Below are 27,050 nucleotides of genomic sequence, written 5' to 3'. Positions count from 1 at the left end.
GTGCTTAAGCTTTGTAAACACTGGCTTCATTTCTGAAAGATTTCTAATCCTGCATCTGTTCCTGCCAAAAATAACCAAGAGCTAAAATTGGAGCTACTTCAAAATATCAATGGCCATGATAAAATTGACCTTTGTATATCAAGGAGGTTTCACTGGCCAATAGAAAGGTTTTGCCCTGTTTATTTCTGCGACAGAAGTGAAACAGGAAGAAGATTCAGGATACCTCTTCTTACCTTGGTCTTGGGAACGTAACAGTGAAAAAAAAGTCATGTGTTCGCCTAGAAAAGTAAGTAATATTTTTTATCTATAATTGCAAGTAGCACATCAATGTTTCCATAACACTCTTCAGACGCATTTACAAAATAAGCTAAATATCATGCACTGATAAAGGGTAACGGTTAAAAGTGCTAAAGCTGAATTCTAGCATTCAAATTACTATTTCAGGTCAAAATTAAAATATAGAATACACCATCAACTTCTGCAGAGAGTTATTTTCTGATAATACCCTATAAACCAGTCACGAGTAGAACTGAGAAAGTAACAAGCTTGTATTTGCATGGCCCATTTCATAACCTCAGGTCATTGCAAAACATCCTGCAGCCAGTGCAGTATTTTTGAACTGTAGTCAGAGCTATAATGTAGACAAGTGTAAGAAGGTATCACAAATTGCAGTGAGAATAAATAGTCATAGAGTCATAGAGTCAAACAGCACGGAAACAGACCCTTCAGTCCAACCAGTCCACACCGGCCATGTTCTGAAACTAAACTAGTCCCACCTGCCTGTGCTTAGCCCATATTTCTCCAAACATTTTCTATTCATGAACTTATCCAAATGTCTTTTAACTGTAACTGTACCTGCATCCATCAGTTCCTCTGGCAGTTTATTCCACACACAGCCCACTCTCTGTATGAAAACGTTGACTCTTGTGTCCTTTTTAAATTTTTCTCCTCTCACCTTAATAATATGCCCACTAATGTTGATCTCCCCCACCCTAGGGAGAAGATCCTTGTCATTCACCTTATCTATATTCCTCATGATTTTATAAATAAGGTCTCAGCCTCCTATGCTCCAATGAAAAAAGTCCCAATCATTCCAGTCTATTTTTATATTTCGAACTGTCCATTCCTGGAAACATCCTGGTAAATATTTTCAGAACCCTCTCCAGTTTAATAATATCTCTCCTAATACAGGGAGGCCAGAACTACACACGGTTTTCCAGAAGAGGCCTCAACAATATCTTGTACAACCTCAACATGACATCACAACTCCTATACTTAAATGTATGAGCAATGAAGGCAAGCATGCTAAATGCCTCCTTAACCACCTTATCTACCTGTGGTGCAAATTTCAAAGAATTACATACCTGAATCCCTCGGCCGCTGTTCTACAACACGACCCAAAAGACTGGACAGTCTGCTTTAGTGATGTTATTGTGAGATACCATTGGCTGAAATACCAAGAAAAATCTTGTTCTTCTTCAAACAGTGTCATGCGATTGTTTAGTTCTACCTGACAGGATGTGCAGAGTCTCAATTTAAGATCTCATCTGAAGGACAGAAGTCAAGACAGCGCAGCTCACACTATTACACTAAAGTATTAACCAAGATTATGTGTTCAAGTGTAACATAAGCCCATGACATATAAAGTAGAATGCTACGACAGAGGCAATGCTGACACTTCTATTTGCTCATAAATGCTATGTCATGACAAAGGGAAATACAGTCACCATTTTGTCTTATTTACTTTTTATTCTTTTGTTTTGTCAATTGTGTGTAAGATCTTTTTATCCTCTGCATCCAGGATGGATTTTATAATCGAGATAGGATACCACTTATCGATGCTATCAATACCATTGTATAACATGCTCCCCCTAAGAATTTTCAATCAACTTCTCCAGGTGGCCATTGAGTCTTGTCAAAGATCACAATCAGTCCAATGACTTGTTTACTGGATCATGCTTGAGCAGAAGATCTTGGGCCAAAATTTTATTGCTCTCATTCCAGGAGTGAACTGGTGTGAGTGGGTTTGCTGTACGTGTAGAAACTCTTTGCCTGAGCCATGTAAATCAAAGTTGAGGTTTCCAATGTCAAGGAGACAAACCCATTCCTTATGTCTTCAGCAAATCGATGAGGCCACAATTTTTGCAGTAAATCTTGGGCATGGAGTTCTATAGCACCCTGATTGTATGCACCTGTTCTAGAGATTTTAATTCTCTGATTCCCCCCACTCATTCTCCATACTGTTTTAAAATCCTTCCAATATTTTCAACTTCTCTTTCAAGACCTGCAATTAAGTTCTTGCCTATCAAACAGTGACTGTCAGCCTTCTCTTCAGTGGGGTATTCTAACCACAGTCCCACCTATAACCTCCCGAGCCATTCTCAGTATGTTGTTGCCTCAGACCCCCTGACACATGTATTCTGTGTTTTACTGCGATTAATCCTTCACCAGTAATGACTCAAGTGTGATAGGTCCTGTAGTAGAGGGGCATGAACATTGAAAAAAAGTAATGTTGCTTCGTTAATAGTCTATTAGCATTAAATTATGTATGTACCATAAACATAGGATTCTCTCAATCTCTTGAAAACAGTACAGTGGATGACCTATAAATTTATGCTCATTTATGTTGCTCAGGAAGTTAGACCATGCTGAAGTGATAGAGACAAGATTACCATTGTATTGTGTGATTACTGTGCCTTCTTTCTGATTTCATATTCAGTGCAACCATAAAATATAGATGTTTCAGATCATTAGTTTGAATGCACTTGACAATTACCATGACATTCTACTTTTTGTGCTAATACTTACATTAACTGAGTATTACAAATTCTGAACACATCATATCATTGTCTAAAGTATGTCACAGTTATGTGTAAGATCCTTTATATTGTACCACACCTAAGCTGTACTTTCAGGAATCTGGGGAAAGTGTGCATTTTCTGAGGAGCTGAGGAAATGTGGGTGTCATCATTTGATTGCGGGAATTTAGGAAAACCAATAAAATCAGATAGTACACACTCACTCCTGCCTTTCTGTGTTCCAAAAGTCAGTTCTCCAGTTCTCTTCTAAAGTGTGCGAGTCACTTGACAAAGTATTCCTGTGCCACAAGCTGGCTGATGTCATTGTGATCACCCCAAAAAAAGTGAGTACATTCATGACTTTCATAGTCAGAGAATGGCTGCATGACTGTGCCTGCTGGTCTTCGTGCAATAGGATTAGAATTCGAGTTAGAATATTCTTTATTGTCGCATGTATTTCAGTACAGAGGAGTACAATGAAAAGTTTTTACAATGGCTGCCTCTAATGGCACCATCGGAACTACAAATACCTAGGTACAAATCTTGGATAGAAAGAGGAATTTAAAAAAATGAAAGGAAAATTAGTAGCATTACTTAGTGTCAAAAAAAAATGTTATAAATAAGATAGTTATAGCATAGTTAAAGGATTGACATTACAATCTGGTAAAGAGTTTCAAATAGCAGCAGCTCAGCATGTGGTCTGACCACTTGCGGCAGACTCCAGTCCAACAATGGCCCTGTTCTGCTCCAGCCTCCAGTCCGCTCGTCACTAGCACTCAGCTGCAGCAAGATAAGTTGCACTGCTCCAGGTCTCTTTCCCCTCGCATTGCACCAGGACTCACTTCCCCTCATGTTGCACAAGGTCTCGTTTCCTTCACGTTGCACTGGGACTCGCTTACCCTCGTGCTACTTCAGGTCTCAATAAATTACAAGTCTTCTCTACTGATTCAATAATAAAGCACACACTTTCTAAAATGCATCTCGTCACATAGGTCCTCCAAGTTTCTGCACAACCTTTGGGGTTTGAACAAATATCTAATGGGACACATTCTTAAAAGTGTCTCACAAACTTCTGCTCCTTCTCTTCTATGATAATGGTATTCATCTCCCACAGTAAATGACATAACTGCTAAGACACTCTAACAGTGGACAGAATGTCAATATTTTCAAGTGCAGAAACAATCAGAAATAAATGCAAAGCTATATCAGCAAAAGGCAATCAAAGTCACTCTGAAACATCAGACACAGCATTTGGGACTGTGAAATTCTGCAGGGGCGGGAATGGAAAAATCCAAAATTCTGAAAATCATGAAAGAAATCCTGAAAATACTCGGCAGGGCTTGGCAGCATCTGTGGAGAAAGAAGTAGCACCAACAGGCAGAATTTTGCCATAAAGTGAGGCATTTTTGGAGCCAAGTGTTCCACCAATTTGGCACAGGAGGATGATATGTCAACAACCCAATTTTTTGCTGCATTACACTTGAAGGGCACAGTGCCACCCAGTTGGATGTGATGGGAAAGCAATTAAGTTGATGAATTAGGATCTTGAGTGATCTGTTAATCAGTTTGGTTAGGGAGATACAGGTCCCATGCTTCATTAGCAATTTGTCAGTGAGAATGAGACATTTTCAGAGTACAAAGCTATTAATGAAAGCAGCAACTATTAATCCCATTGTGAAAAAGGAGGAGCCCATTTCCACGTTCCACAAAGACCGTTCCCTCCGTGACTACCTGGTCAGGTCCACACCCCCCCTACAACTCACCATCCCTTCCTGGCATCTTCCCCTGCCACCACAGAAATTGCAAAACCTGCGCCCACATCTCCTCCCTCACCTCCATCCAAGGCCCCAAAGGAGCCTTCCACATCTATCAAAGTTTTACCTGCACATCCACCAATGTCATTTATTGTATCCGTTGCTCCCAATGCCGTCTCCTCTACATTGGGGAGACTGGACGCTTCCTAGCAGAGTGCTTTTGGGAACATCTCCGGGACACCCGCAACAATCAACCCCACCGCCCTGTGGCCCAACATTTCAACTACCCCTCCCACTCAGCGGAGGACATGGAGGCCCTGGGCCTCCTTCACCGCCGCTCCCTCACCACCCGACGCCTGGAGGAAGAACACCTCATCTTCCCCCTCAGAACACTTCAACCCCAGGGCATCAGTGTGGATTTCACCAGTTTCCTCATTTCCCCTTCTCCCACCTCACCCCAGCTCCAGCCTTCCAGCTCAGCACTGTACCAATGACCTGTCCTACCTGCCTATCTTCCTTTCCACCTATCCACTCCACCCTCCTCTCTGACCTATCACCTTCATCCCCACCCTCATTCACCCATTGTACTCTTTGCTACCTTCTCCCACCTTCCTCTCTGACCTATCACCTCCATCCCCACCCCCATTCACCTATTGTACTCTATGCTACTTTCTCCCCACCCCCACCCCCCCTCTCATTTATCTCTCCATCTGCAGCACCCTGCCTCCATTCCTGATGAAGGGCTTTTGCCCGAAACGGCAATTTTCTTGCTACTCGGATGATGCTTGACCTGCTGTGCTTTTCCAGCATCACTCTAATCTATTAACATTACCACCAACTCATCAGGCTGGACGTAAACATCCAAGATTGGAGGTGCTGAAAGTGGAAGGGTGGATCAGTGGTGATATGGTGAGGGGGTTGTTGAAATAGGACTTTTTCTGGCTCACTGTATGCTGCTGCCAGGGAAATTGAGGCTGTTGCTGTATAGGGTGCTACCTACCCATAGTGGGCTGGTGCTACATGAATGAGCAGCAGCCACTGCATCAAAAGCAGTTTCCTTGTGCACACGGATGAAGATCTGCTGATTCAAGGGTAAGAGGCAAGTAGTGGCTGATCTGTGCACCACCCTGAAAGAGGACTTTAATCTGGAGGAGGTGAATTGACACTGTCTATAGAAACCACAATGAGAACTGCCTTGACATTTGGAACCCTCTGACTTGTTTCAGGGTGTTGGCTGCAGACCTGGTGGAATTTCACAGGCAGTCACAGCATCGCTGAGGTGATGGACACTCTGTGTAAGAGGGCACCAGATTTCTTCATATTCACCACAGACATGGCAAGTCAGGCACAGGACACTCTGTGGTTTATCTAACTGGCAGGATTCCCACAGATGTGGGGAATGAGTGACTGCACCCATACAGCCACCAAACCAGTGTGACTCGTGGTTTTCATTCACAAAGAAGTGCTCCATTCATTCAACATGCAACTGGCGTGTTATGAAGGTGTAAGGGTACTGTACCTTTAAGAGAGTTGAAAGCTAGCAAGGACTTAGAGAGGCATATAGAGTACTGGAAAATTTATAATGTGACATTTGGTCCAGCAGTTAGCAGTACTTGAGTTGCTATGAGACAAAAAAATTTCAAATTTGGCCAGTCAGTTTAAATTATGCCCCAAAATACCAAACTTCAATCAAGTTTGAATTTGGTATTTTGACAATATTAACATCAACGGAATGATTTGATGTTTTGGCGTATAAATATTAAACAAATTGAACTTTTGGAGGAGAACATCCAAGCCGCTAACACATGCAGACTGTCCACAGAATAGCTCTCTTAAAGGTACCTTTATCTATCAATGATCTGTTAAAAACAGAAATCCTAAGAAGAAACAAAGATGGAGAGAGATACAAAAAGAAAATTTGACAGCTGGCTGGTTTGAAATTTGAAATTTTGGTGAATCTTAATCAGGGGTTTTATCAGACTAGTGTTGTAGAGGGGAAGATAAAAGATAGGTTAGAGAAAGGAGTTGTAAATAGTTGTTAATTAATTATTCTCTGTTAAACTTTTAAAAAGTTGTTAACTTTTACTTTAAATAATGACTTTTGGGAATACTTCCTTGCCTCTTGAATTTCAACAGATTGTAGCATGGATTAAATCATTTCTGTGTTGCAGGTTTAAATTAGCTGGGGGGGTTACCCCGTGACGTAACAGTTAACTTTCCATTTTAAAGATTGGCCAAATTTGATTTTTTTTAATGTCATAACAACCGCTAGCTGCTTGATCAAATGTTACATTGTAAATTTTCCAGTACTCTGTGTGCCTCTCTAAGTCCTTGCTAGCTTTCAACTCTCTTAAAGGTACAATACCCTTACACCTTCATAGCAGGTGCATAGCCATTATAAGCAGCTACTTCCTTTGGGTGTGCACTACATTTCCTGGGAGCTGTCATGATACATTCATCCTCAGGCAGTGGCAGGTGCTGAAGGTGTTCAAGGCACTGCCTGCACTATGGGTAACTCCTGGCTGACAAGGGAAAAGATGGTTGATGACACCAGTGTGCAGCTCCACAATAGAGCTGTACGTGTGTTTTAATGACAGCATTCCATCACATAGGACCACAGTGGAACAGGTCATGTGCCTGCAGAAGATGGGACCACATCTGGTTGGTGGTGCTCTCCATTATGCCCTACAGAAAAGTCAAAATTTGGAGGTGATCTGCTGTGAGTTACACTACATGGATCTGCTGAGAGGGCTGGAAGTGGTGATGTTTCCTGAGGAAGAATGCTCTGCCTCAATGTTGGAGGAGGAGATGATGGTCCAGCTGCAATGCAAGGACATCTTTTGCTCACAATAATGAAGCAACACACTGACCAGGATGGCAGGAATGTCCTGATCCAGGAAGACTTCTCCTAAGACCATAAAATCCTGAAGTGGACTCTTCCCATTGGGGCATCTCTCTTTATCGATTCTGACTAATACAACAGGCTACAATACACAGATGTCCCCTGCTGTGTTGCCATCATCAAACAATACACCTGCACCGTCCACACAATAACCCCGGCCGTCTTTTTAATTAGGCACCACCTCATATTGCTGTTGTTCTTCCCAAAAATAATATACATATTATTACAATCACAGCTGAAAGTCATACTGGACAAGTCAGTTTCTAGAGAGAAACCTGGCTTGATAGACCATAAGTCTTATTTTTCATCTTTGTTTACTGTGAAGGTCAATAACTGAATAAACATGAAGTCCTCATTATCTGCAGGCCATAAGGGTAAGGACTTCCCACGGATAACAAAAAGCTAGATTCTCCTATTCCTATGTAACTCTCGTATGTACTGTGAAGGATTGCATGATCCAACTGTTTGAGTCAAAGAGAAAGCAAAGTGAAGTCTGAGGCTAATCTCGCAAGTATACCAATTCACAGCTAGTGAATCAGTAGACTTGCGCTGGCTGAGGGTCCTGGGATGGTAAACCTTCAGATCATATCTTTTCCTCCAATATCACTTGCTGCTGGTCCTCCAGCATTGACTGTGAAGAAAAGGGGACACCATTGCTCAGCTACCTGTCTCTCAATAGCTGCTTCATCAGAATTCTGGCTGATCATCTCCTGTGATCTACTAGAAATGGCTGTACAAATAAGGAAGTTGCTCTAAACATGTACAGAAACAGACACCTTCTTGTTGCTAGCAACCATCACTCCCTTGGCATTGCTTGTCTTTAAATCATTGTTCCAATGCCAGTGATATTCTTGCTGATTGAACTGATGTACCTCACAAAGTGGTCATTGAATCAGCATTTGGTCTACCACAATGTCTGATGAAAGGTCAGAAACCTGGAGTCACAACACTGTTTCTCTCTCTACAAATTATAGACCCATAGAATGGTTGCGGCACTGGAGGAGTTCTTCTGGCCCATCATTTCTTTGCCAGACCAGCTTTAGGTTTTCCCATAGTTTTCTGGTTTTATAGCTGTACTTACTGCTCAAACCCATGGCATTCCTCAATTTCATCCCATTCTAAGAGCTGGTACTTGGATTTAGCTATCATTTTAGCTTCTCCCCAGTACCTTGCAAATGTCAAAACACCTGGGTTGGGTTGCAGTATGACTGACACACATTGGCTGGAGACTTTACAGTTAACTTGTAGGATGGGCCAAATCACATTAGCCAGCCTGTGAGAATCAAGTTTGGGTGGAGATTTGGAAATTAATTTTGCTCAATTCTCCTACCCAAAGCATAAAATATCCTAACTTTGGACGTAACAGTAAGTTAAAAAAATAGCCAAAAGAAGAACTGAGAGGTTAACACCAGTCTCCCTAAAATTTCCAGAACAGCTCTTTCTGAACAAATACAACAGGCATGATTTATCATCTCAACTCTTTTTCTGGTTCTCCTTGTCCAACAAGTATATCTGACATGCAAGAAATTAGATATAATCCTTTCTAATTGCAACAGTTTTGACTAAGTTCATTAGTTTCAGATTTCAACTGGTGTGTTTTCCGCAATTTGTATAAACATAAACAAACTTCCTTCTCCTGTTCACTTTCCCAAAATCCCTCCATTTACTCAGCTCTTCCTCCCTTCCACTCTAACTTTCTCAACCTTCAGATTAGTTGGAGATCATCTCATTTGCACTGGGCCAGTGAATGACTATGCTATTAAGTTATGTCAGGCGAAAGTGAGGACAGCAGATACTGGAGATCAGAGTCTAGATTAGAATGGTGCTGGAAAAGCGCAGCAGGTCAGGCAGCATCCGAGGAGCAGGAAAATCGATGTTTCAGGAATGAGGAAGGGCTTTTGCCTGAAATGTCGATTTTCGTGCTCCTCGGATGCTGTCTGACCTGCTGTGCTTTTCCAGCACCACTCTAATCTTGACTATTAAGTTATGTCAGTCAACCAGCTGAAAAAAAGCAATGGACTACACTATAGGTAGCCATGTTGGGATTAATGTCAATGCCACCTCCACTGAAAACAGAAAATGTTGGAAATCACAGCAGATCAGGCAGCCTCCATGGTGACAGAGCAGGCTAATGTTTCAAGTCGAGCTGATGTGAAGTGTGGAGGGAGCAGAATTTATGCAATGGTGGTAGGAGGTGGAGTGCTGGGAGAAAAGGATGATGATAGCTCAGATTAAATGATTGGATTGTGAGAATGGCAGAAAAATAGTGTGTCTAACTGTCAGACTGGAAAGAACAGACAGTTCCACTGGAGTGAGAGAGGGGTGAGAGAACATGGTGATAGAGAATCTAACAAGTAAAGCTAAAAAAAAAGGGAAGGGATATGAGTGGGTTCACAATCTGAAGGTGAAATCATCTCTAGAATTGTTACACAAAGTTCTTTAGCTCATTTTCTACGTTTCAGACTGTGATTCCATTCTAGTTAGACTAAATTTGACCTTTCGAAAGGTTGATCTCTTTTTTGGTTTTTCAGGATGAAAAGCCAGACAGAAAGATTATCTTGGATTCTTTGATATTTAGGGATGCAAGAACTCCCATCATCGTCTTTCCCATCTTTCCACATCAGTGACCTCATTGCTCATTGTGAGGGATGCAGTAAAAGGCTACAATAGCCCCAGAATCTCCTGGGCTCTACCTGGTTCCAATGAAATTCCAGTACATTCAAATGGTTAACAACAGGAATTAGGGAGGAATTCTCTGAAATGTTTGAGTAATTTCAGCTCTCATATTGAAATGGAAATAGAGATGAGTTAGAATTAAATTCAGTGAGAATTTAATGTGGTTTTCAGATAATTAGCCAGTACTGTCTAATTGGCATTCAGTTATTGTACAGTTATTTCATCATTGGAAATTTGCAATTGACCTGTCTGAGTAAATCGGTGAAGGTTAATGCTTTGGAAATGGCAATTAATCTAATTTTATTAATAATATTGATGGAGCTGCACAAAAGATGGATACAAAAAAAGATTAAAATATGACAGAGTATTTAGTTTATCGTGCATAATCTCTCCACAATCCGATTAATGACAGAACCCGAACCATTTAATCTTTTCAGAATGACAACAGATCATTGGTCTAATCCCCAAAAAGATCAAATTCTGTACAATGCCTCACCATCTTCTGAAAACAATATGGCAATAATATTTGCATTTATAGTGCTTTCTCAAATTAAAACATCTAAAAGCACTTTGCATAATGAATTTGCATGGAGTTTGAATGTTTACAATCTGGATTTACGTCTGATGAGCCACCATGCCACCCAAAAGCTCAGCAGGTCTGTGAAGATAAATCAGAGCTGTTTTGCGTCATGTGACCCTACCTCACAACTTTTTTTTGTCTGTGATTTGTGGACGCTCGACTCAAACTGTTAGCTCGGTTTTCCCTCCACAGACCAGCTGAGCTTTTGGGCAGCACAGTGGCTCTGCTCAGCACTGCTGCCTCACAGTGCCAGGGGCCCGGGTTCGATTCCAGCCTCAGGTGACTGTCTGTGTGGAGTTTGCACATTCTCCCCGTGTTTGTGTTTCTTCAGGGTGCTCCGGTTTCTTCCCACAGTCCAAAGATGTGCAGGTTAGGTGGATTGGTCATGCTAAATTGCTCATAGCATTCAGGGATGTTTAGGTTAGGTGCATTAGTCAGGGGTAAGTGTAGAGGAATGGGTCTGGGTGGGATACCCTTCAGAGAGATGGTGTGGGCTTGCTGTGTCAAAGGGCCTGTTTCCACACTGTTGAGATTCTGTGAAGACATTGGTTGCTTATATTCTACAGTTGTTTGACTCATTTACGCTCAGCAACACGGAATCCATGTCGTGTCGACAATTATTTGATTTTCTGCATGTACCATTAGAGCTATTATTTCATAAAATGGATACTTTTAAAAAGGGCTAAATTGATATGCTACCAGATAACAATTTGTAATTAGTAAGATAGTAGCAGAGAGGTAAAGTTACTGCATGCCTGGATTGACATTCTGCAAATCATTAAAAAGACAACTGGATAAAACTAATTCAAGTAATTAATAAATTTAGAGTTAAAAATGCTCGCTTTAGTAATGTCAGCCATGGGCAATTAGTGGGGTACATCTGACAGATCCCTTCAAGTTCCTTAAAATTTCCCAAGCTGAGTGGTCAAATCCCACCAGCGCACTAGAGTTATGTCACATGTCCTTTGGGATACCCTGAATCACACAGTGGATGGTTACCTTGTGTCCTTTCCCCTATGGATCTTTAAATCTAGGAAAGTAGGTTGGACACTAGCTGTAAGTCTATTTGGAAACATTTCTTTAAATTATGAAAGCAGGTTGGAGCCACTGACATTTTCTTTTTGCCTTCCAATCAACTTCTTGCAAAATTATTAATTTTAATATTTTGCAGCATATTACGTACCTTTGACAACTTTTTGCCTTCTTTTAATGGATCCAATCATGGACATAAGCTCCCAATTCTGTCACGGACAAAGGAGAAGTAGGAGTGGATTTGAATTATCATTGCTTTTCCACTCTTACATCTAAGAGAGCAAAGTATTGTTTGATTTTTGCCCTTTCCCTTTTAATACTCTTCCTAAAGTTTGCCAGAGTGTGTTCTCCAAACCCTTGCTTTTAGATCCTAATTTTTGAAATAAATTCTCAGCAAAATTTGTTCTAATGAAATGAAAACATTCAGTCAAAATATTACTAAGACATTCAAAGTGTGGGGATATGATTTCACTACTCTATCAGCATGCACATTCACTCAGAAAATAAGAAAGACAGGACAGGAGAGGAGAGAGGTTACAAATTACAAGCTTTGGTATATCCACAAAAATCAATTCATGTGAGCTGTAAGTGTACAGTACTTTTTTTTTGGTGAGCTGAGCCAAGTAAGCTTCTTTCTTACAGACAAAGTGTAGGCTTCTTTATAGCTAGCAACTTGGAAATGGAGATGGAAGTCCAAGGCAGACTGTTAACTCAGCCTGGAGTTCCCACCATTGGGTGGGGTGATGAGGTAACTGTAAAAACATTAGAGCTCATTTTACCCTATGTCATCTTGAAGTTTTTCATTTTCTGGGTCTAGAAGAATTCTGGGTAATCCAAGATAGAGGATGGGAGAAAGTTGTGGCTGCAAGAACTGTTCACTTTTTGAGGCATTTTCAGTGTTGGAGCTGATTTCCTCAGATTCTAGGAGCAGTGAATACTGTTTTATAAGCAGTTGCATTGTCTTGGAACTTTGAAAAAAAAAGAACAAAACAATGGAATTTTAAAAAAAGAGGAAGAGAGACAAAACAGTGACCATGTGGAAAGTGATACAAGTAAAACAAATGGAGAACATAGAACATAGAACATAGAAGAATACAGCGCAGTACAGGCCCTTTGGCCCTCGATGTTGCACCGATCCAAGCCCACCTAACCTACACTAGCCCACTATCCTCCATATGCCTATCCAATGCCCGCTTAAATGCCCATAAAGAGGGAGAGTCCACCACTGCTACTGGCAGGGCATTCCATGAACTCACAACTCGCTGAGTAAAGAACCTACCCCCAACATCTGTCCTATACCTACCACCCCTTAATTTAAAGCTATGCCCCCTCGTAATAGCTGACTCCATACGTGGAAAAAGGCTCTCACGGTCAACCCTATCTAAACCCCTAATCATCTTGTACACCTCAATCAAGTCACCCCTAAACCTTCTTTTCTACAATGAAAACAACCCCAAGTGCCTCAACCTTTCCTCATACGATCTTCCTACCATACCAGGCAACATCCCGGTAAACCTCCTCTGCACCCGTTCCAGTGCCTCCACATCCTTCCTATAGTATGGCGACCAAAACTGCACACAATATTCCAGATGCTGCCGTACCAGAGTCTTATACAACTGCATCATGACCTCCGGACTCCGGAACTCAATTCCTCTACCAATAAAAGCCAGTACGCCATATGCCTTCCTCACCGCACTATTTACCTGGGTGGCAACTTTCAGAGATCTGTGTACATGGACACCAAGATCCCTCTGCTCATCCACACTACCAAGTATCCGACCATTAGCCCAGTACCCCATCTTTTTGTTATTCTTCCCAAAGTGAATCACCTCACACTTAGCTACATTGTATTCCATTTGCCACCTTTCTGCCCAGCTCTGCAGCTTCTCTATATCCTGCTGTAACCTGCTACATGCTTCCTCACTGTCAACAACTCCTCCGACTTTCGTATCATCCGCAAACTTGCTCACCCAACCTTCTAGCCCCTCTTCCAGGTCATTTATAAAAATGACAAACAGCAATGGTCCCAAAACAGATCCTTGCGGAACACCGCTAGTGACGGCACTCCATGAAGAAACTTTGCCATCAACTACTACCCTCTGTCTTCTTCCATCCAGCCAATTCCTAATCCAAACCTCCAACTCACCCTCACTGCCATACCTCCGTATTTTTTGCAGTCGTCTACCATGGGGAACCTTATCAAACGCCTTACTAAAATCCATATATACCACATCTACCGCTTTACCCTCGTCCACCTCCTTAGTCACCTTCTCGAAGAATTCAATAAGGTTTGTGAGGCATGACCTGCCATTCACAAAACCATGCTGTCTATCCTTGATCACATTATTCCTATCCAGATGTTCATAAATCCTATCCCTTACAATTCTCTCTAAGACTTTGCCCACAACAGAAGTGAGACTCACCGGCCTATAGTTACTAGGGTTATCCCTACTCCCCTTCTTGAACAAGGGAACCATATTTGCTAGCCTCCAGTTTTCTGTAGACTACTCTTGTAGACAACGAGGATATAAAAATCAAGGCCAATGGCTCTGCAATCTCCTCCCTTGCTTCCCAGAGAATGCTAGGATAAATGCCATCAGGCCCAGGGGACTTATCTATTTTCACCCTTTCCAGAATTTCCAGAAGTAAACCAGCACAGGTACCTGACCCAGCAGTGAACTTACACAGCTGACTGCCTCTGCTGTTTAGTTTAAAAGAGACCTAAGGGGGTTTTCCTTCACGCAGAGGTTGGTGAATATTTGGAATGACCTGCCAGAGAAAGTGGTGGAAGCTGGTACAATTACATGATTTAAAAGGCATCTGGGTGGGAATATGAATAGAAAGGATTTAAAGGAATATGGGCCAAATGCTAACAAATGTGATTAGATTTATTTAGGATATCTGGTCAGCATGGACAAGTTGGACCAAAGGGTTGTCTGTACACATCCAAGACTCTATGAGTTGGAAACAGATAGCTCATCTCCAGCCCTTTTCTTTCAGCTTTAACTGAAATATAATGTAGTGTTCAAAAGCCTTTGGAATTTTTATTCTTTCATGGGATGAGGGCATCACTGGCTAGGCAGCATTTATTGCCCATCCATAATTTTCCAGAGGGCAGTTAAGAGTCAAACACACCACAATGGGTCTGGAGTCACATGTAGGCTACACCAGGTAGGCAGTTTCCTTCCCTGAAGGGCATTAGTGAACCAGATGGGCTTTTCCCAACAAACAACAACGGTCATCATTAGAACTTTAATTCCCAATTTTTATTGAATTCACGTTCCACCATTTGCATGATGGGATTGGAGCCCAGTTCCTCAGATCTTACCTGGGTCTCTGGATTAACAGTTCGGTGATAATACCAATAGTCCATCACTTCCAAATACAGTTAAGAGAACAGGCTCAGCCATTATATGAGCCCAGAAAGGTTGTCTACTTCTTAAAAGAAACAGAATTTAAACAGGAATATTGAAGTGTTTGTGGTTTGGTTTGGAACTTCTCTTCATAACCTCCGGTCATTGACATTTCTTTGTGTCTTTCTCTCCCTGAGATGCTTTGCTGCTATGCGCAGCACATTTTTCTCTCTCGCATGTATTTCTTTTCTGAAGCACTGACCTATTTACCTAAACGGTTTTGTTTAAAACCCTCATTTAAATGCAAGTAAATACGTTAACCAAAAAAAGAGAAAATGCTGGAAAATCTCAGCAAGTCTGGCAGCATCTGTAAGGAGAGAAAAGAGCTGACGTTTTGAGTCTAACTGACCCTTTGTCAAAGATAAAAAAAGGAGAATTAGGGAGGTATTTATACTGGGCTGAGAGAAGGGGAGTCCTGGCTCCACAAGCAAAGGTACCAATAAAGATGTGATAATGACAGTGCATAGAGAGATTATAGGGAGATGATGAGAGAGTGGGGAGTGAGAGAAAGAGAAACAATCAAGAAATAAGAGGTACAGAACAGTGAAAAAATTTTTTTAAAAATAAATTAAATAAATAAAATAAAATTACGGTGCAGAATGAAAACAGAGGGGTCGAGATGGGATAATCATCTAAAGTTGTTGAATTCAATGTTGAGACCGTCAGGCTGTAACGTGCCTAGTCGGAAGATGAGATGCTGTTCCTCCAGTTTGCGTTGAGCTTCACTGGAACATTGCAGCCGGCCAAGGACAGACATGTGGATAATCATCTGAAGTTGTTGAATTCAATGTTGAGACCGTCAGGCTGTATAGTGCCTAGTCGGAAGATGAGATGCTGTTCCTCCAGTTTGCGTTGAGCTTCACTGGAACATTGCAGCCAGCCAAGGACAGACATGTGGGCATGGGAGCAGGATTGTGGGTTGAAGTGGCAAGCCATGGGAAGGTCCGGGACCTGATTGCGTACAGACCGAAGGTGCTCAACAAAGTGATTACCCAGTAAATACATTGCTTCATAGGTAAAGTCATAAAGATCTACATGCATATAAAGGCCCTTTGGCCTAATATGTCCAAGCCACTCAAAACAACTATTTAACTATTTCAATTCCATTTTCCAGTACCTGCCTCATAGCCTTGTAAATGCACATCTAAGTACTTCTTAAATGTTACGAGTGTTTCTGCCTTTACCACCCTTACAGTCACTAGTGTTCCTGATTCTCACCAATTTCTGGGTGAAAACAACCTTGCCTCACATCTCCTATAAATCTTCTGCACTTAAACCTCTGCCCTTGTCATTGAGCCCTCCATCAAGGGAAAAATTTCTTCCTGTCTACCCTTTGTATTTCAAGGAAGACTTGGCATCACTCACAGAGTTCAAAAAATGAGTTTAGCCTGTGGATTGAATTTTCCCACAACTTGGCTAAGGGTTAATTTTGGCTGAAAATGTGTTGCTGGAAAAGCACTTTGCAGGTTAGGAAGGTGGTGCTGAATTCGAGGGTTGGGACTGAGACAGGTGGGGGGAGGGGAAAGGAGGGAGCTGGAGAAATCTGAGTTCATCCCTTGTGGTTGGAGGGTTCCTAGGCGGAAGATGAGGCACTCTTCCTCCAGCCGTCGTGTTGCTATGGTCTGGCGATGGAGGAGTCCAAGGAGTTAAGGGTTAATTTTGAGGAGTTTCATTGAGGATTTCTTTCTGTAAGTCCTAGTGAATTTCACATGTAGTTTTACACTGCTCATCTTGAAAAGTGTTCACCAGGCTCTTATGCTGCCTTGTGCTCAGTAGCCTAGAATCATAGAATCCCTACAATTTGGAAACAGGCCATTTGGCCCATTGAGTCCACGCCACACCTCTGAAGAGCATCCCACCCAGACCCACCTCCTATCCTATCCCTATAAACCTGCATTTCCTATCGCGAATCTGCCTAGCCTGCATATCTTTGGACTCTGGGAGAAAACTGGAGCACCCACAGGAAACCCATGCAGATACAGGGAAAATGTGCAAACTCCACTCAGACAGTCACCCAAGACTGGAATTGAACTATTGAGCCAGCAAACTGCACTCACTGGTGTCAGGTTCTTGAGGGGTTCAAGAGGCTGACAACATATTTAAATCCCAGACACACACAATTTCAAAAACTGCAAATCAGGAATTCCCCATCATTGTTCCAGTGGGTGAAGATTTCATAAGGAGATGGCTAATAGAGGCAATTTGGCACTCAGTGTGTGGATAGGTTCCTGGGGATCCTGGTGAACTGACTGGTGGCCAGGAGGGTCAGCCTCTTTCCCTGGTGCTGCCAACAGCACATCCTGCCAGCCTGATCCAAAGTTGCCAATCCTTTCGGTGTGATGTTCACAGACAGGAGGAACTACCAGAAGTGGAAGGTAGAAGTTGTTGACCTTCTGCGTGCTGCTAAGGAGAGTGCTACCATTTCCTTGCTGCCACCACCTACACTTACTTTCTCTGTGCTCCTGTATCCATTTGCCGTTAAGTCTCATGATGCACCCCTCTCAATACTGCATGCAGCATCTGCCCTCAATAACTCTCATGTGCCGTGTTTCCCCAAAATTGTTAAATCCCGTTGCCCTCTGCACTTCCCACGCACTTATTCCAGTTACCTCACCAACTCTTCTGACCGTGCACTAGCAATGACAGCTGTGTCAGTCACTTTCACCTCACTCAATCCCCACTTTTGTCTCAGCGCAGGATAAATGAACTCACAATAGGCTGAAAGGGCCAAGACTGGCTATAGGATACTTGACATTCATCTCCTCACAACATACAAGGATAACAACCTTGAGCACAGTCAAAAGTTTTCCATAGTCCTCAATATAGTGGGACATAGAGGTTTCTGACAAGTGGGAAAATGGGATGCCACTATATGGATTTTTTACATTGCATACTTCATGTTGATGTATTCTGCACAAGCCATATACCCCTCCCCCACATGACACAAGAAAGGCAGAACTGCATATACATATAAAATACATATGGTCCAATGTCTGAGGAAGACAATTTCAGGTCCTTGTGCAGCCTTTGAGAAGTGCAATACATATAACTACATGGAAAACATCTGCAGGGTTCTGATATGGATTGAGCTCCATGTGCTCTCATGCAGGAATCACAAAAGTTCAGTATGCAGGCACAGAAAGTAATTAAAAGGTAAACAAAATGTATGAAAAGAATCAAACATAAAAGTAGGGCTGTTATGTTTCAGTGATACAGAATATTTGTGAAACTACATCTCTGATAATGTATGAAGTTTTGGTCTCCTCATTTGAATGGCCTATATCTGCTCCTAATTCATATATTTGTTGGTCTATCCTATGTTTTTTGAAAGCAGAGACATAATGGGCTCCGAGTTGCCCAAACATACTTCTGTAATCTCACTTTGTAAACATAAGGCAGGAATACGTATATCACTTTTAACACATCTAAACCACAGTAACTAGACAAGGATCACATTTCTCATCCTTCAAATTTATTTTCTGAACATCAAAGATAATATTTCCCATGGTTGTCACCATGCCTTCAAAGGAGGATGCTGAAATATAACTTTCCAATCAAGTAGCATTGTATGTTGAGATGTAAAATAGTACTTAGAGTCAGAGAGTCATAGAGATGTACAGAATGGAAACAAACCCTTCAGTCGAACTCGTCCATGCTGATCAGATATCCCAACCCAATCTAGTCCCACCTGCCAGCACCCGGCCCATGTCCCTCCAAACCTTCGCTATTCATATACCCATCCAGATGCCTTTTAAATATTGTAATTGTACCAGCCTCTACCACTTCCTCTGGCAGCTCATTCCATACACGTACCACCCTCTGCATGAAAAGGTTGCCCCTTAGGTCTCTTTTATATCTTTCCCCTCTCACACTAAACCTATGCTCCCTAGTTCTGGACACCCTCACCCCAGGGAATAGACTTGTCTATTTATCCTATCCATGCCCCTCATAATTCTATAAACCTCTATAAGGTCACCCCTCAGCCTCTGACGCTCCAGGAAAAACAGCCCCAGGCCTGTTCAACCTCTCCCTACAGCTACAATCCTCCAACTCTGGCAACATCCTTGTAAGTCTTTTCTGAACCCTTTCAAGTTTCACAACATCTTTCCAATAGGAAGGAGATCAGAATTGCATGCAACAGTGGCTTAAGCAATGTCCTGTACAGCCGCAACATGACCTCCTAACTCCTGTACTCAATACTCTGACCAATAAAAGAAAGCATACCAAATGCCTTCTTCACTAATCCAGAATCTGGTTTCCAGCATTTGCAGTCATTGTTTTTGCCTTCTTTACTATCCTATCTACCTGCGACTTCACTTTCAAGGACCTTTGCACCTGCACTCCAAGTCTCTTTGTTCAGCAACACTCCCTAGGACCTTACCATTAAGTGTATAAGTCCTGTTAAGATTTGCTTTCCCAAAATGCAGCACCTCGCATTTAATTAAGTTAAACTCCATCTAACATTTCTCAGCCCATTGGCCCATCTGATCAAGATCCTGTTGTAATCTGAGGTAACCTTCTTCGCTGTTCACTACACCTCCAATTTTGGTGTCATCTGCAAACTTACTAACTGTACCTCTTACGCTCACATCCAAATAATTTATGTAAATGATGAAAAGTAGTGGCCCCAGCACTGATCCTTGTGGCACTCCACTGCTCACAGCCCTCCAGTCTGAAAAACAACCCTCCACCACCACCCTCTGTCTTCTGCCTTTGAGCCACTTCTGTCTCCAAATGGCTAGTTCTCCCTGTGTTCCATTATATCTAATCTTGCAAACCAGTCTCCCACGGGGAACCTTGTCAAATGCCTTACTGAAATCCATATAGATCACATCTACTGCTCTGCCCTCATCAATCCTCTTTGTTACTTCTTCAAAAAACTCAATCATGTTCATGAGATATGATTTCCCACACACAAAGCCATGTTGACTTTCCAAATACATGTACATCCTGTCCCTCAGGATTCCCTCCAACAACTTGCACACCGCTGACATCAGGCTCACTGGTCTATAGTTGCCTGGATTATCCTTACTACTTTTCTTAAATAGTGGTACCATGTTAGCCACCTTCCAGTCTTCCGGCACCTCACCTATGACTATTGATGATGTAAATATCTCAGCACAGGGCCCAGCAATCACTTTCCTAGCTTCCCACAGAGCCTTAGGGTACACCTGATCAGGGGATTTATCCACCTTTATGTGTTTCAAGATATCCAGCACTTCATCCTCTGTAATATGGACATTTTTCAAGATGTCACCATCTATTTCCCTACATTCTATATCTTCCATATCCTTTTCCACCGTAAAATACCAATGCAAAATACTCGTTTAGTATCTCCTCCATCTCCTGCGGCTCCATACAAAGGCCAACTTGTTGATTTTTGAGGGGCCCTATTCTTTCCCTAGTTACCCTTTTGTCCTTAATGTGTTTGTAAAAACACCTTGGATTTTCCTGAACTCTATTTGCTAAAGCCATCTCATGTCCCCTTTTTGCCCTCCTGATTTCCCTCTTAAGTATACTCCTACTGCCTTTATACTCTCCTTAGGATTCACTCAAACTTGTCTATTTCTGACATATGCCTCTTTCTTTTCCTTAACCAAACATTCAATTTATTTAGTCATCCAGCATTCCCTAGACCTACCAGCTTTTCCTTTCACCCTAACAGGAATATACTTTCTCTGGACTCTCGTTATCTCAATTCTGAAGGCTTCTGCGAACATCTGCCCCCAATCAGCTTTTGAAAGTTTTTGCCTAATATCATCAAAATTGGTCTTTCTCCAATTTAGAACTTCGACTTTTAGATCTGGCCTATCCTTTTCCATCACTATTTTAAAACTAAGAGAATTATGATTGTTGGCCCCAAAGTGCTCCCCCACTGACACCTCAGTCACCTGCCCTGTCTTATTTCCCAAGAGTAGGTCAAGTTTTGCACCTTCTTTAGTAGGTACATCCAAATACTGAATCAGAAAATTTTCTTGTACACACTTAACAAATTCCTCTCCGTCTAAACTCTTAACACTATGGCAGTCCCAGTCTATGTTTGGAAAGTTAAAATCTCCTATTATAACCACCCTATTATTCTTACAGATAACTGAGATCTCCTTACAAATTTGTTTTTCAATTTCCCTCTGACTATTAGGGGTATATAATACAATCCCAGTAAGGTGATCATCCCTTTCTTATTTCTCAGTTCTACCCAAATAACTTCCTTGGATGTATTTCCAGGAATATCCTCCCTCAGTACAGCTGTAATGCTATCCCTTATCAAAAACACCACTCCCCCTCCTCTCTTGTCTCCCTTTCTGTTCTTACTGTAGCATTTGTACCCTGGAACATTAAGCTGTCAGTTCTGTTCATCCCTGAGCCACATTTCTGTAATTGCTATGATATCCCAGTCCCATGTTCCTAACCATGCCCTGAGTTTATGTGTCTTCCCTGTTAGGCCTCTTGCATTGAAATAAATGCAGTTTAATTTATCAGTCCTACCTTGTTCTTTGCTTCGTCCCTGCCTGCCCTGACTGTTTGACTTGCTTCTTTTCTAAGCTGTACCAGTCTCAGATTGATCTCTTTTCTCACTATCTCCCTGCGTTCCCACCTTCCCCCTCAACCTTACCAGTTTAAATCCTCCCAAGCAGCTCTCGCAAATCTCCCTGCCAGTATATTGGTTTCCTTCCAACTTAGGTGCAAACCGTCCTTCTTGTTTAGGTCACTTCTATGCCTGAAGAGCTTCTAATGATCCAAAAATGTAAATCCTTCTCCCACACACCAGTTCTATTCATCTGCTCCATCCTCCTATTCCTGCCCTCACTAACGCGTAGTACCGGGAGTAATCCAGATATTGCTACTTTCGAGGAGCTCCTTTTTAAATTCTTGCCTAACTCTCTGTAATCTCCCTTCAGAATCTCAACCTTTTCCCTTCCTACGTCGTTGGTTCCAATCTTGTCCTGCTGGCTCCTCTCCCCCTTGAGAACATTCTGCCCCCTCTCTGAGACATCCTTGATCCTGGCACCAGGGAAGCAAGACACCATTCTGACTTTTTGCTGCTGGCTACAGAAACATCTGTCTGTATCTCAGACTAGAGAGTCCGCTAACACAATCAATCTCTTGGAACTCGACATACCCCTCATTGCATTAGAGCCAGTCTCAATACCAGAAACTTGGCTGCTTGTGCTACATTCCCCTGAAAATCCATCATCCCCAACATTTTCCAAAACAGCATATTTGTTTGAAATGGGTATAGTCACAGAAGAAGGTAAAAACAATGACTGCAGATGCTGGAAACCAGATTCTGGATTAATGATGCTGGAAGAGCACAGCAATTCAGGCAGCATCGAGGAGCTTCAGCAAAATCGACGTTTCGGGCAAAAGCCCTTCATCAGGAAGGGCTACTTCTCTTACCTTTCCTGGAGGTAACCCATCTATGTGACTGTATCTGCGACTTCCCCCCTTCCTATAACTGCCATCCATCACGTCCCCTTGCTCTTGTAAATTCCTCTAATTGTCTCTCCAATCGATCCATTTGATCTGATAGGATTCGCAATCAACAGCATTTGTTGCAGATACATTACTCAATAACCCATAAACTCTCCCTAAACTCCAACATCCGACATATCACTCTACTAAAAGCCATTTTTGCTCCTTCACAATCTACAGACCCAGAAAATAGCACCGTTTTATTCCTCTGCAAAACACTGATCCAGGTTAAATTAATAATTATGGCTTACATTTTCAGGTTAATCAAGAGACATATCTCAATTAAATAATGTAATCAAGAAAGAACCACTCTATTCACTACTGCAGACTTACTGTAAGGCCATGTTCAAATGTTCACTTATCTGTTTCTGTGCTGTGACCTCTTCCAAATAGGTTCATCCAAGATTAGTTGTGAGTTTCCCAGTTTGTTAATTTTCCCAGACGCACTCTGATGTCCAGGGATACATGAATTCAAACAGTAAAGGCAGTAACTGTGCAGGTTCACTGCTGTGTCAGTTTCTTTCTCTCTCCTTCCTGCACTAAAATTTTCAACATGCACCTTTGAAGGCATATTGGCGACATGGGAAACATTTGTTACGAAGCTCAGAAAATAAATTTAGCTTGTCAGGTGTTTGCTGTCACCCAGCTAAAGTCAGAAGTCCCATGACACCAGGTTATAGTCCAACAGGTTAATTTGAATCACAAGTTTTCGAAGCGCTACTCCTTCGTCAGGTGAAGTTCACTTCTGATTTTACCGACCCCAGTCCAACACCAGCACCTCCACATCATGTCATCCAGCTGGACCTTACGACTCTTTCTGCACCCACCACCTTATCCTGCAGAAGAGCCCTTTGCAGCTTTTCATCTGAAATATTGACATTTCTTTTCAGATGTTGCCACTTAGTTTTGCTCTTGCAATTTCAAGCACCTCCTCATTTGTCTTACCATTTGTATACGGAATTGTTCGCAAATATTTTAGCAGTCATATATCAAAGGTTTTTATTTTCTTCCTCAGATGTTTATTTATCATCCAGGTTTTCAGAAATTGGCAGGAAAGTATAGAATGTAACATTAATGTGTTGAACTGGGGTGGACAAAGTCAAAAATCACACAACACTGAGTTATAATCCAACAGGTTTATTTTAAACCACAAGCTTCCGGAGCCCCATTCTTTCCTCAGGTAGTATGACTTAATTACCTTGTTACAAGCTTGAAATTTCGTGCTAATGTAAAATGCATAGTAAATTAGGTTTGCACTATTTTGAGCAAAATACCTTTCCTCGCAAACTGTTTCAGATTACTGAATGTTAATAATAAAAGTTCGTGACATTTCTAAAATTATAGAACTCAAATTAATTTCATAATCCCCTGAATTAAGCCAGGACTTAGTCCCCAACCACGAAGTTACTGGTTGAAAACTTTATTCCGACCACAAACACCTGTATTATAAATGATACAAAAATCTGCTCCCACTTTTTCACTCTGGATGCAACATTGTACATGGGGATACATTGTAGCATCGCTGAACTGCTTCCAAGAAGCGTGCAGCGGCTGCACACTGACTGAGCAGCCCGCGTTCCAATGATTGGACAATGTTGATGATTGACAGACATCGGGGTCCAATCCTCCTTCGATTATCCGGATCGGCCTCCAATGGTTGGACAACGCTGGTGATTGACAGCTGAATGCTCGCTGCCTCACGGTGATTGGCTGGTCCCCTCACTGTTCCAGGACTGCTGGAGGAAATGTCCTTTTAAAGCCAGAGCATTCGCAAATGTAGGAATTCTTCTGCTGTGACTGAGTGTTTCCGGTTGGGTGTGAGCTGGGTTTTGGTGTCTTTTTGGAGGATTCTCCTAGAAAGGTTCAGGTAAAAGAAAAGTTGCGGGCGCTTTGTGGTTTTGAGGACGGGTTTCTAATAGATGGCGGAGCAAAGAGTTAGAGAAAACAGGGTGTTTTCAACTGAGTCAGGGTTAAAGGAAATGCATCGCCCGAGGCCCTGGTTTCTGCGAGCATCTCAAGTTGTTTACAGTGAAATTTGCAAAGTTTTGATTGAGATCGCGACTTTTTAAAAATGCACCAGGATGCTACTGTAAACTGTATATTTTCTTTCACTGTAGAAAATGTCGAAATCATTGAAGAAAATAGTGGAAGAATGCAAGGAAAAGAATCAGACAGAATTGGATTTGAGTGACAGAGGGATCTCTAATATGTTGGATATTTCAGGACTGTGTAAGTACCACACTTTTTCATCACCACTAGCCTAACATTTTGTGTCGATAAAATGTGGAGCTAGAAAGACACAGCACGTCAGGTAACATCAGAAGAGCAGGAAAGTTGATGTTTCAGGTCGGGACTCTCCATGGCCAAGCCACAGTCCTAAAGAAGAGTTATTAAATGTCATATTGGGAGCACAGAGTGAGACAAGGGATTAGTGTTAGGCCAGGAATTTGGTGCAAAGGGGCAAGGAGTCGCTACTTCCTTTAATGTAACCTCCAGTGTTCGTTCTTTCTTTATCTAAGATAAGAGACTGAGTAAATTGTTAGTTTGGCTAATTAAATAAATATCTCATGATTTGTAGATGCCAGTGTTGGACTGGGGTGTACAAAGTTAAAAATAACGCAACACCAGTTTATAGTCCAATAGGTTTATTTGGAAGCACTAGCTTTCAGTGTGCTGCTCCTTCATCAGGTGATCAAATAAACCTGTTGGACTATAACCTGGTGTTGTGTCATTTTTAACTAAATAAATAAAGTTAGACAATCATAGTAGGGTAATGGTTTTCTGTGACTGCAGAATCTGTACAATGTGTCCTGATGACTATACATGCAGTAAGTGTTTGTGTCTTGAGTAACGTTGGACCTGGCTCTGTGTTGCTGAGAAATAGTCTGAGTTGTGTCTGCTGTGAAGCATCATGTAAAGCAGTGTTACCTGTATATTTTGTTTTCAGATGCAGTTACTTACCTTAGACTAGTAAAACTTTAGAATTAATGTTTTGGAGTGTATAGTGGTGGAGGATCTTCAGCCCTTGCCTTACAGAAATAGTTTTACAGCATTGAAAAGGCCTTTGAGCCCATCATGTCTATGCCAGTCATCAGGCACCTATCCATTTCGCCTCATTTTCCAGTTCCTGGCCCACTGCCACAGATTATATGGTGCTTCAAATGATCATATAAATAACCAACACCCTCTCGGTGAAAAAAATTCTTCCTTAAATACTCCCTAAGTTACCTGCCACTTATCTTAAATCTTAACCTTCCCCACCACTTGAGTACAATCACCTTTCCTGTACTGTGGCGACCAGAGCTGTAGAGAATAGTGGCCTAACTAATATTATACCGTATACAGTTCTATTATAACCTCCCTGTTCTTCTTGTCAGCACCTTGACTAACAAAGGCAAGTATTCCATATGCCTTCTTAACCCTTCTTGACAAAGGGCTCTTGCCAAAAACATTGATTCTCTTACTCGTTGGATGCTGCCTGACCTGCTGTGCTCTTTCAGTACCACACTCTTAACTCTGATCTCCCGGATTTACAGTCCTCACTTTCACAAACTTCTCCTCCTGCCTTGTTGCCTTCAAGGGTCTGTGGGCATACATACTGAGGCCTGTCTGATGGCTTCACTCTTCTACCTGATTGCTACTTACATGGATGAGGAGAGTGAGTTCATGGTGCTGGCAAAAGCTTAGTGCAGGATGCCATTCCACTGGGGGAAGTAAAAGGCAATTGATAGGGACAATCTGTTCAGAGACACTGTTCTCTGTCTTGCTGTGAATGAGTTCCAAAGGTTGCCTTGCTTACCTGGTGCCACAGTTAGAACATCTACTCATCGCTGTGCATGAATATGACCGGAGAGGATCAATTTTCAGAGTCCACTTTAAGAACCAATTATATGGGAAGAACAAGGAATTCAGTTTGAGAAGCCAGGGTCCAAACTAAAGTGCAGAGCATCAAACGTAATAATCTCTGGATTGTTACTTGAGCCATGTGCCATTTGGCATAAGGTCAAGCAGATTCTTGGGAAATAAGGCAGGACAGGTGACTGAGGTGTCAGTGGGGGAGCACTTTGGGGCCAGCGTCCATACTTCTATTTGTTTTAAAATCGTGATGGAAAAGGATAGACCAGATCTAAAAGTTGAAGTTCTAAATTGGAGAAAGGCCAATTTTGACGGTATTGGGCAAGAACTTTCAAAAGCTGATAGAAGGCAGATGTTCGCAGGTAAAGCGACGGCTCGAAAATGGGAAGCCTTCATAAAGGAGATAACAAGAATCCAGAGAAAATATATTCCTGTCAGGGTGAAAGGGAATGCTGGTAGGTATAGGGAATGCTAGATGACTAAAGAAATTGAGGGTTTGGTTAAGAAAAAGAAGGAAGCATATGTCAGGTACAGACAGGATAGATCGAGTGAATCCTTAGAAGAGTA

The 27,050-nt window shown here is 41.9% G+C and overlaps 1 protein-coding gene across 2 annotated transcripts in view; it reads left to right on the top strand.

Annotated features, from left to right (window-relative positions):
• Positions 1 to 267: 267 nt before the first annotated feature.
• Positions 268 to 27,050, top strand: part of rsu1 (Ras suppressor protein 1) — a 170,255-nt gene continuing 143,472 nt past the window's right edge. Inside the window, exons 1-2 of one of the 2 annotated variants that reach the window (XM_043690376.1) lie at positions 268 to 286; positions 24,746 to 24,857. In XM_043690376.1, coding sequence (XP_043546311.1) covers positions 269 to 286; positions 24,746 to 24,857 — 130 coding nt within the window. In that variant the 5' untranslated portion in view covers position 268. Of the gene's footprint in view, positions 287 to 24,396; positions 24,496 to 24,745; positions 24,858 to 27,050 lie in introns of those variants that run through there. The other variant, XM_043690377.1, reaches the window with a different exon arrangement.

This window comes from Chiloscyllium plagiosum, chromosome 5 (assembly GCF_004010195.1).
Source record: "Chiloscyllium plagiosum isolate BGI_BamShark_2017 chromosome 5, ASM401019v2, whole genome shotgun sequence".
NCBI classification, from domain to species: Eukaryota; Metazoa; Chordata; class Chondrichthyes; order Orectolobiformes; family Hemiscylliidae; genus Chiloscyllium; species Chiloscyllium plagiosum.
The sequence above is the reverse complement of the archived record's forward strand: the minus strand, read 5'-3'. Positions and strand labels throughout refer to the sequence as shown.